The sequence below is a fragment of the Rana temporaria genome, chromosome 3 (assembly GCF_905171775.1).
Source record: "Rana temporaria chromosome 3, aRanTem1.1, whole genome shotgun sequence".
NCBI lineage: Eukaryota > Metazoa > Chordata > Amphibia > Anura > Ranidae > Rana > Rana temporaria.
The window spans coordinates 458,524,352-458,535,467 of NC_053491.1; the positions used below are offsets into that span (position 1 = coordinate 458,524,352).

The 11,116-nt window shown below is 52.7% G+C and overlaps 1 protein-coding gene across 1 annotated transcript; it reads right to left on the reverse strand.

The window, feature by feature from the left end:
• Positions 1–4,891: 4,891 nt before the first annotated feature.
• On the reverse strand, positions 4,892–10,304 carry LOC120933496. The gene is made up of 2 exons (XM_040346732.1): positions 9,192–10,304; positions 4,892–5,511 (listed from the first exon to the last, which is right to left on the reverse strand). The coding sequence occupies exons 1-2, from the start codon at positions 9,499–9,501 to the stop codon at positions 4,916–4,918; spliced, it is 906 nt and encodes a 301-aa protein (XP_040202666.1). The 5' UTR covers positions 9,502–10,304; the 3' UTR covers positions 4,892–4,915.
• Positions 10,305–11,116: the final 812 nt, after the last annotated feature.

Below are 11,116 nucleotides of genomic sequence, written 5' to 3' on the forward strand. Positions count from 1 at the left end.
TATTCAGAAAGGCAGTTACGCCTAAATTGGGCCAAGATACGACCAACGTAAGTCTCTTACGCCGTTGTATCTTGGGTGCATATTTACGCTGGCCGCAAGGGGCGCTTCCGTCGATTTACGCGTCGAATATGCAAATGACCAAGATACGCCGATTCACGAACGTACTTGCGCCCGTCGGATTTAGCTACGCCGTTTACTTAAGGCTTACGTCCGGCGTAAGTTTACCCCTTATAAAGCAGGGGTAAGTCATGTTAAGGTATGGACGTCGGAACTGTCGGAACAGCGTTGTATTTTACGTCGTTTGCGTAAGTCGTACGTGAATGGGGCTGGGCGTAAGTTACGTTCACGTCTAAAGCATTCAGCCGACGTATCTTAGGGAGTATTTGCGACGTGATTCTGAGCATGCGCCATTCAATCGGCCATGCATTTACATACATGGGGTCACGCTTCATTAGAATACAACACGCCATATGGGAGCAAGTGCTTTGTGAATACAGTACTTGCCTCTCTATGTTACGTCGGCGTAGCGCATATGAGATGCGCTATGCCCGCTCAAAGATACGCCAATGTATCTGAATCCCGGCCCCAGTTCGTATTGTCCTTGGTGTGGCTTAAGCGCAAGCGATCCACCACCATACGGTGAGCTGGGTCCACTTTGGAGGGTAAGAGTATTCATTTCTCCCCCTGCCCACTGGTGAAGGCACTCCTGGGTGATATTTTCCATAGTACACCAAGGGGCAGATCCACAAAGAAATTACGCGTAATTTCAAAATTCCCGCGTCGTATCTTTGTTTTGAATCCTCAAAACAAGATACGGCGGCATCTCGGCTAGATCCGACAGGCGTACGTCTTCGTACGCCGTCGGATCTTAGATGCAATTTTTCGGCGGCCGCTAGGTGGCGTTTCCGTCGAAATCCACGTTGAGTATGCAAATTAGCTAGTTACGGCGATCCACGAACGTACGTCGGCCCGGCGCATTTTTTTCCGACTTTTGCGTTCGGCTTTTTCCGGCGTATAGTTAAAGCTGCTATATGGTGGCGTACTCAATGTTAAGTATGGCCGTCCTTCCCGCGTACAATTTTGATTTTTTTGCGTCGTTTGCGTAAGTCGTTCGCGAATAGGAATTTGAGTAGAATGACGTCACCGTCGTAAGCATTTGCTGGTTCCGGTTTAATTTCGAGCATGCGCACTGGGATACCCCCAGGGACGGCGCATGCGCAGTTAAAAAAAACGTTTTCATCGGGTCACGACGTATTAACATAAAACACGCCCCCATCACAGCCATTTGAATTCCGTGCCCTTACGCCGTGAAAGATACACTACGCCGCCGTAACTTACGGAGCGGATTCGTTGTGGATTCAAACTAAAAAAGATAAGTTACGGCGGCGTAGCGTATCTTAGATACGCTGCGCCCGGCGCAGATGTATGTGGATCTGCCCCCAAGTGTATAGAGAACGTTTGGAAGCACAGGGTACAGTGTGGATAAGATCCCCTCCACTTGGATACCTATCAGACGAACTGTTTCGGAAGCTTACAGGCTTTTCATATTTTTACAACTTGATGATTTATGTAGAGGATTGTCTACTTTCTTGTGGACACATTGGTGTTGCACTCACTTTGGGCCAGATTCACAAAGCAAGTACGCCGGTGTATCTCCTGATACGCCGGCGTATTTTCAAATTTGCCGCATCGTATAGTCATCGAATCCTCAAACCAAGATACGACGGCTTCTGGCTTCGATCCGACAGGCGTACGGCTTCGTACGCCTTCGGATCGTAGGTGTAATACTTTGGCGCCCACTGGGTGGAGCTTGCGTTGTTTTCCGCGTCGGGTATGCAAATTAGCTTTTTCCGGCGATCCACGAAGGTACGCGCGGCCGTCGCATTCTCTTACGTCGTCGCTAGTCGGCTTTTCCCGGCATATAGTTAAAGCTGCTATTTTGCGGCGTATAGATAGACTTGCCATGTTAAAGTATGGCCGTCGTTCCCACGTCAAATTTCGTTTTTTTTTTTTTTTTTGCGTAAGTCGTCCGTGAATAGGAAAGGACGTAACTCACGTCTAAGTTCAAAAAATTACGTTGGTGCAACGTTTTTTTCTCGCAAAGCACGGCGGGAAATTTCAAAACGGAGCATGCGCAGTTCAATCGGCGCGGGGACGCGCTTCATTTAAATGAATCACGCCCCCTACCTGCCCAATTTGAAATACGCGCCGAGAAATACACTACGCCGCCATAACTTACGGCGCAAAATCTTCCTGGATTCGACTTAGAGCCAGGTAAGATACGGCGGCGTAGCGTATCTCTGATACGCTGCGCCTGGGCAATTCTATGTGAATCTGGCCCTTTATTTCTATATATGGGAAGTTATATGTAGTGACATACTGTATTTCAATATATCCCTTCTCCTTTTAGGGTTCCTATGTATATGAAGGGTTTACTAATGATTTCATGCACATATTAACCACTTGCTTACTGGGCACATAAACCCCCTTCGTGCCCAGGCGAAATTTCAGCTTCCGGCACTGCGTCTCTTTAACTGACAATTGCGCGGTCATGCGACGTGGTTCCCAAACAAAATTGGCGTCCTTTTTTTCCCCACAAATAGAGCTTTATTTTGGTGGTATTCGATCACCTCTGCGGTTTTTATTTTTTGCGCTATAAACAAAAAAAAGCGACAATTTAAAAAATATATATATATTTTTTTACTTGTTGCTATAATAAATATCCCAATTTAAAAAAAAAAAAAAAAAAAAAAATTTTCTCAGTTAAGGCCGATACGTATTTTTCAACGTATTTTTGTAAAAAAAAAAAAAAAATTGCAATAAGCGACTGGTTTGCACAAAAGTTATAGCGCCTACAAAATGGGGAACAGAATTATGATTTTTTTTTATTATTTTTTTTTTACTAGTAATGGCGGCGATCTGCGATTTTTATTGGGACTGCGATATTGCGGCGGACATATTTGACACAAATTTGGGACCATTCACATTTATACAGCGATCAGTGCTATAAAAATGCACAAATTACTGTATAAATGTGACTGGTAGGGAAGGGGTTAACACTAGGGGGTGAGGAAGGGGTTAAATGTGTAGCCTGGGTGTGTTCTAACTGTGTGGGGGGAGGGGGGTGACTGGGGGAGGTGACCGATGCTGTGTCTCTATGTACAAGAGACACAGATCGGTCTCCTCTCCTCTGACAGCACGTGGAGCTCTGTGTTTACACACAGAGCTCCACGTCCCTGCTGTGTTCCCGCCGATCGCGTGTACCCTGGCGGACATCGCGGCCGCCAGGCACACGCATCCGCTTCCCAGCGATGCGACGGCACAGTGTTCACCCGCTGCGCGCCCCCCAGCGTCGCGTGCGGGTAATGTAAACAATAGGACGTCCAAAGACGTCCTCCCGGCACTTCAGGTCCGCGCTGCAGACATCTTTTGACGATAGCGCGGATCTGTAGTGGTTAAGGGTATCACACCTTTACATTTATGTCATTTTTATTTGATGGTTGATCCCATCTTTTTATATTTACAGCGCTACACTTTTCATATAATTTTTGGCCATTACTACTTGACTATGGTATACCAGAATTCACCCTGACCGCTAAAGCCCCTTTACAGTTAATACCCCCACTTAACCTTTAATAAATAATGAGACCACTACTTAGTGTTGGAGTAAAAACTGGCCGTAGCAGCCTCCTTTATTTTAAATACTCTTTAAATAATCATAAATAACCAATAACAAAAACCAATAACACATAGAGAAAAAACACTTATTTCCTGAGATAATAACCTCTCTAACATGGTGCTGGACTTTGCAGGACCCATTAACCCTTAACTCGTTAACCTTTAAACTTTGTAACTATGTAACACTTTTTTTGGCACTGCGGTGTCCTAACCTCTGGTCATAGGCCTCAAGCCGAAGCTGGCTCAAAGACGACCATTGACCGCAGTGCCCCCATTCACCAACCTTCCAGCTACATTAGTAGACTGGGAACTAGAAACCCCTTCAGGACCCCTCCCACCGCTGGGTACTGGCGTCCATCTTTGGGGTAATATCTTCTCCTGCAAAGTCCAAAAACACCCGCCACTGCCACGACAACGTGATCCATAAACCTGAAAGAAAAGAAAACACCAAAACAGCACCAAACCACATACCAATTTATCCATATACCATCAATACCGTAATCAATAAAACCCCAGAATAAAGGGAGGGTGGGTGGGAACTTCACTCCCCCACGCTGCCTCTGCCCGGGAAACTGAGAGTAAGAGATATCTGTGATCTCTCCTCCCCTGCTCTGCTCCTCCCCCCACAGCTACTAGGGTTTCTGTTAACCCTGTCATGGCCGGCCCTACACTGACTTCCAGTTGCTCCGGGCCTCACTTGACTATGGTATACCAGAATTCACCCTGACCGCTAAAGCCCCTTTACAGTTAATACCCCCACTTAACCTTTAATAAATAATGAGACCACTACTTAGTGTTGGAGTAAAAACTGGCCGTAGCAGCCTCCTTTATTTTAAATACTCTTTAAATAATCATAAATAACCAATAACAAAAACCAATAACACATAGAGAAAAAACACTTATTTCCTGAGATAATAACCTCTCTAACATGGTGCTGGACTTTGCAGGACCCATTAACCCTTAACTCGTTAATCTTTAAACTTTGTAACTATGTAACACTTTTTTTGGCACTGCGGTGTCCTAACCTCTGGTCATAGGCCTCAAGCCGAAGCTGGCTCAAAGACGACCATTGACCGCAGTGCCCCCATTCACCAACCTTCCAGCTACATTAGTAGACTGGGAACTAGAAACCCCTTCAGGACCCCTCCCACCGCTGGGTACTGGCGTCCATCTTTGGGGTAATATCTTCTCCTGCAAAGTCCAAAAACACCCGCCACCAGCACCCAAAGGTAACCCCTTACCTATGGGAGCACCTCCACACCCTCATCGCTTGCTGTACCCCCTCCTCTAAACGCAACACCCACATATCAATCCCCACGTCCGTGAGGTGAACACCATCACTCCTGAGGTATCTCCATGTGTCCACTTCCAATTCGGGGTGCCGAACCACTAGCCCCCCGTTCCTGAGCACAAACCGCCCCACATTTCTGTTTATCTTCCTGCGCGCCCGATTCACCCCCTCTACCGACCTGGCCATCCTCCATGTTGACCTGGCCACCATGTCTGACCACACCACTATCGTATCCGGAAAGGACATCCGGATCCGCTGAAAGTCAAATTTAATGTCCCGTGCTATCTCCATCATCGATCTCACTCCAAGATCATTCCCCCCGGCGTGAATAACCAGAACCTCCGGTGGCCTGTCCAGCTGTGCAAATTTGTGCACCTCCGGCACCACCTTGCTCCATAACATCCCGGGGACCCCCAACCACCTTACACTCGCCTCCTGTCTCGATATTCCCAGCTGGCGACCGGTCGGGCGATCATCCGCCCGTCTGGCCCCCCGAACCACATAGGAGTGGCCCATTATCCAGACCAAAAGCGGTCCAGTACCTGAAAAACAGTAAACAAAAAAAAAAAAAAAAACACGTCACCAACATACCCACATAGAGATAACCCGCTTTTGAGTAATCCCTGTCACCCCCTTTGCCCCGTAACTCAAAACCCCACTCCCCAGACCTTCAACCCAAACTAGCCACCAGCTGCGGCCTAACATATAATTGAAACCGCCTGGATTCCCAACGCCCTATCCTCTTTATTGCCTCTTCACCCAGTCCATTCCTTGCCGCTTCCGTAGCTGCCCCGATCCTAAAGGAATGAGCCGAGAACTCCTTTGCCACCAGGCCCAATGCCCCCAGACACTTCCTAAACACTGCCACAAACTGATATCGTGACATCGGGGACCCATTTTCGTGTACCAAAAAGGCGCCCCCCACCCCCGGACGTATGTCCAGGTAGTCCCTTACCAGCCCGACCGGGCACAACTCCGACCCTTCAATTGGGAACACATGAACCGCCCTTCCCTTGCCACTCTGATCCGTTTTGGACCTTCTGAGCCACAACGTGACCCCCTCCGGGGTCCAACCGACATCCGCAACTCCCATGCCCCCCTGGACCAATTTCGACGGGCTCACCAGCTCGCCCACCCTAAAGGCCCCAAAAAATGCCAGCGCGAATGCCGCGCGGAACAATGTAACTTCAAACCTGGATGAACATATCGCCCCCACTTTAGCCAGGATTCCTCTCAAAACTTCGAAAGACACCGGGCGGCGAGCGTCAGGTCGCCGCCCCTGTTTCCTGTACCCTTTCAGAGCTTGTCGCACCCAGAAGTCCTTTGTAAGATCCGGCCACCCTTGCCATTTGAACAGAAATGCCAACCCGGCCAATTTCTTATCCAACGCCGACGGCGACACTCCCGCTTCCATGTTTCTAGACAAAAAATACAGAACCAGTGTCCTCACCTCCGGTCCCGAAAGGTGAACCTCCGATTCCCTCACCAAATCGCTCCACTCCGACCATACCTTCTCATAGGCCGCCCAAGTACCCGCACTCAACGATTTCCTAATCCAGGTGGAGATTGTTCCAATGGAATCTGCCACAGCCACTCCGGACAAGGGACCCCCCGTTCCTCTGCCTCCGGCACCAGCTCCCGGAACCTGTCCCACTGAAACCGAGACAAAGCGTCAGCCACGACATTGTCCACACCCGGTAAGTGCACCGCATACACAAACACATTCAGCTGCATACAGCGCAGCACCAAGTGTCTCAGGAGACGAATCACTGGGGGAGAAGATGCAGTAACTCGATTGATCACCTGCACGACCCCCAAGTTATCCCCATGGAAGCGCACCTTCCGATCCCGGAAAGACGTGCCCCATAACTCAACCGCCAGCACCACTGGAAACAGCTCCAGCAGCACCAAATTCTTTGTAAAGCCCGCAGTCACCCAAGACTGCGGCCAAGAGCCAGCGCTCCACTGACCCTGAAAGAAGGCCCCAAAGCCCGCACCCCCAGCCGCATCTGTATACAGCTCCAGGTCAAAATTGCTGACCGGGCCGGACATCCACAAGGCCCTGCCGTTAAAACCCTCTAGAAAAGAGTGCCATACCCGCAGGTCCTCCCTATGCTCCTTCACGAGCCGCACATAGTGATTGGGCAACCTAACACCCGCAGTGCTAGCCGACAGCCGACGACAAAAAAACCCTCCCCATCGGGATAATCCTGCAGGCAAAATTCAGCTTACCCAACAACGACTGCAAAGCCCGCAGCTGCACCTTATGCACTCCAATCATACCCCTGACCTCCGCCTTGAGGCCTTCTAGCTTATCCTGCGGCAAACGACATTCCATCTTCTCGGCGTCTATGACTATGCCCAGGAATTGAATGACAGACCTAGGACCTTCCGTCTTTTCGGGCGCCAAAGGCACCCCAAAACGTTCCGCTATGTGTTCAAGCGTAGATAACAAAACTGCACAAATCCGTGACCCCCCCGGTCCAATGCAGAGAAAGTCATCTAGATAGTGGATGACTGAATTCACTCCCGCCACGTCTCGCACCACCCATTCCAAAAAGGAACTGAATTGTTCGAACAACGCACAGGATACCGAGCAGCCCATGGGCAGACATTTGTCCACATAGAACTCCCCTCCCCAGTGACACCCCAACAGTCTGAAGCTGTCCGGGTGCACCGGCAACAGCCGGAAGGCCGCCTCGATGTCCGACTTGGCCATCAACGCCCCCCGACCGTATTTCTTGACCCATCCCACCGCCGCGTCAAACGATGTGTAGCACACCGAACAATCGCCCGCATCAATCGCATCATTTACCGACCCCCCTTTCGGAAATGAGAGGTGGTGAATGAGTCTGAACTTGTTTGGTTCCTTCTTCGGTACCACCCCCAACGGTGATACCACCAGACCCTCCAAAGGGGGGGATTCAAACGGGCCCCCCATGCGGCCTAGCCCCACTTCCTTCCGTAATTTCTCAGAAACCACTTCGGGGTGTTGGAGAGCCGAACGCAAATTCTTGGACAGCGGCGGAACCACCGTCAAGCTACAAGGAATACGGAACCCCACAGTAAAACCTTCCTCCAGGAGCTGAGCCGCCGCTCTGTCCGGATACCTACCGAGAAACGGCAGCATCCTTCTCACCATCACCGGGGTGCTCCCTCTTACCTGAAGAATCCCCGGGACGTCCCTTGCCCTGCTTGAAGCAGCGGGAAGAGGGGTGATTACCCCCACACCCGGAGCACTCATGCTTGTATCGGCACGACCCCCCAAACTTGCAGCTACCCTCGTTGAACTGCCAACAAACCCCTTTTTTCTTTCCGGCCGACTGTCCCAGGGAAGAGGCTCCGCCGGCCCCCCCCTGAAAAAACGGCGCCGACGTCCTCGGAGCCGTCATAAGCCGCATCCAAAGGCTAATGTCCTTGGCGTCCCAACGAATTTCCGGCCTGATCGCCCGACGTTGCCTGAACTGTTCGTCATATCTAAGCCAACCTGTGCCCCCATAGCACCTGTAGGCCTCACTGATCGCCTCCTGGTAACTGAAGAGCGCCGAGCAGTGCTCGGGGTTCTTCTCGCCAATCACACTGGCCAAAAAGGAATACGCCTGCGACCAGTTTGCAAACGTGCGAGGTATTAGCCTGTACCTCCTCTTCTCCTCATCTTCCTTCTTAGAATCCTCTGGTTTTACCCTGTCCAAATTGAATTTTTCCAGCGGTAACAGCGCGAATATCTCCACGTACTCGCTCTTCCAGATCTTTTCCCGTACCTCCTGTTTCAGATGCGACCCCAGCGGCGCATCGTAACAGGTGTAAACCTGTCCCCTAGCCTCATCCGCTAACCGTACTAAATCCTGTTTTTTTGAAGCGGCCCCCGCCGACTCGGCGGTAACCTCCGGCTGCACTGATGCCCCGGCCCCCAAGCCGCCCCCACTTGCCTCCTTTCCAGCTACCACCAACGGCGTAGTGGCAGCCGCCACCGCCGCCGCGGCCACCCCCGTAGCTCCCCCGACCGGCCCCCAAGCCGCCGCCGGGCTTGCGGGAGGTCTGTCCCCCCCTTTTAGCTGACTGACCAGAGCCTCTAACCCCGACAAAAACCTTTGCAAACCCACATCACCTCCAGCAATACCCACCTGTGCATCCGTAACCTGGGACGCCGGTGCAACAACCACATTCCTCTCAACCACATCAACACATTGCCTATTAGAAACATCAGTGTAAAATGACTTACCGGGCTGCGTGGAAGCAATCCCATCAGCCGACCGTCTCGAATCCCTCGTTGCTGGTATCGTCCTGGGCAAGACCTCGTCCTCAGATCCCGACCGCTCTCCCTCCGACCAATCCTCCTCCTCCGATGATGACCCACCGGGCGGCTCGGTCCCGGAGGCCGAAGGCCCAGGGCCGAATTCACTCCCCCTGCGGGCCCTGGACCCGTGCGGCGATTTTGCCGAAGCTTTCCTGCTTGGCGTAACCCTGTTGCTGCCGACGCGCTCCACCTCCTGCAAGTGGCTAGCCGAGGAAGCTGGGGGGCTAGCCACCATGGCCTGCGATCCCACTCGCCGAGACCCCACCACCGGGCCCGTCACTGCCTGATCCACACGCCGGGCGGGCAAGGCCGCCGCATCTGAGCCCCCTGGCCGTCCCCCCCTTGCACCCACGCTACTCCTGGTGCCCCCGGCTGGGCCTTCCGACACAATACCCGCCGCCCGCTTCGCGGGGGGGCCCGAAGGGGCCCTGCTATGTCCACTATCCCCCCTCTGCCGTCCCGGGGATATACTGGGCGAATACCGGCGGGGGGGCGGGACGAGCGCGTCCGCGAGGCCCCCCGGCCTGTGTGACTAGGCCCCGACGACGCTGCTCCCATGCCTGTGTGATCAGGCCCCGATGCGACCTGAATTGTGTCCCCGTGTGCCCGCACTGCTCCCCGGACCGACCGTTCAGGCCCCGACTCCGCCAGCACCACACCTGTGTGCTCCGGCCCCGATGCTGCTTGTCCGGTCTGGACGCGGCTAGGCCCCGACGCCATGCGCCCCATGTCCCCTCCATCCTGCGATAAAAGCGCCCCCAACTGCCTCTGCAGCCAGTCCTCACCCCGGATAGCCGCCTCCGCCCTCAATCTCCCGAATAAATCCTCGATCGCAGCCATCGCCGTGACAATTTGGGACAAGCGAAATCCCTGCAGGCTGAGCAGACACAGCAGCAACTTCACTCCCCCACCAACTTCACTCCCCCACGCTGCCTCTGCCCGGGAAACTGAGAGTAAGAGATATCTGTGATCTCTCCTCCCCTGCTCTGCTCCTCCCCCCACAGCTACTAGGGTTTCTGTTAACCCTGTCATGGCCGGCCCTACACTGACTTCCAGTTGCTCCGGGCCTCACTTAAATTGGAGATCAATACATAATCCAGATACAGATCCACATATCATGTACACCTAATGCCGGGTACAGACAAACATACATGTACGATGAAACCGGTCCGCCGGACCGTTTTCACCGTACATGTCTGCCCGGGTATTTCTGTATGGTGGCTGTACTCACCATCATACAGAAATTCGCGCGTAAACAATACGCGAGGCGTGTCCGCGACGTCGCTGCGATGATGACGCGGCGACGTGGGCGGGCCTGCCAGTTAAATGCTTCCACGCATGCGAGGGATGGCGGGCGCTCAGACATGTACGGTAGGTCTGTACAGACGACCGAACATGTCCGAGGGGACAGGATTCCAGCGGGCTGTTTTAAAACAAGCCCGGAAATATTTGCCCGCTGGGAAAAGGCCCGGCGGGCAAATGTTTGCTGGAATCCTGTCCGCTCGGGCCTACACACGACCGAACATGTATGCTGAAACTGGTCCGTGGACCAGTTTCAGCATACATGTTCGGACGTCTGTACGGGGCCTTAGGGCTCTTTCACACGGGCAGCCCGTGCAGGTCCGCCAGCCAGTTTTTTAGGTGGACCTGAACGGGCGCTCCGTGCTCCTCTATAGAGCCGCGGATGTCAGCGGTGATATGCCCGCTGACATCCGACCCGCCAGTCGGATGTCGACGGACGTGTGACAGAGGAAAAACCTACTTTTCCATCCGTCTGGCGGATCGGATCGGGTGATCATGGACAGACGGTCCGTGTTCATCCGATCCCCCCATAGGCATAGAAAAGTGTG

Bases quoted from the DNA above. Each gene is read 5' to 3' on its own strand.
- LOC120933496 (XM_040346732.1), bottom strand. From the start codon at position 9,501: ATGGTGGCTAGCCCCCCAGCTTCCTCGGCTAGCCACTTGCAGGAGGTG. The intron at 5,512-9,191 runs GTAAGTCATTTT...ACTGTTTTTCAG, and splicing joins GATTGCTTCCACGCAGCCCG to GTACTGGACCGCTTTTGGTC.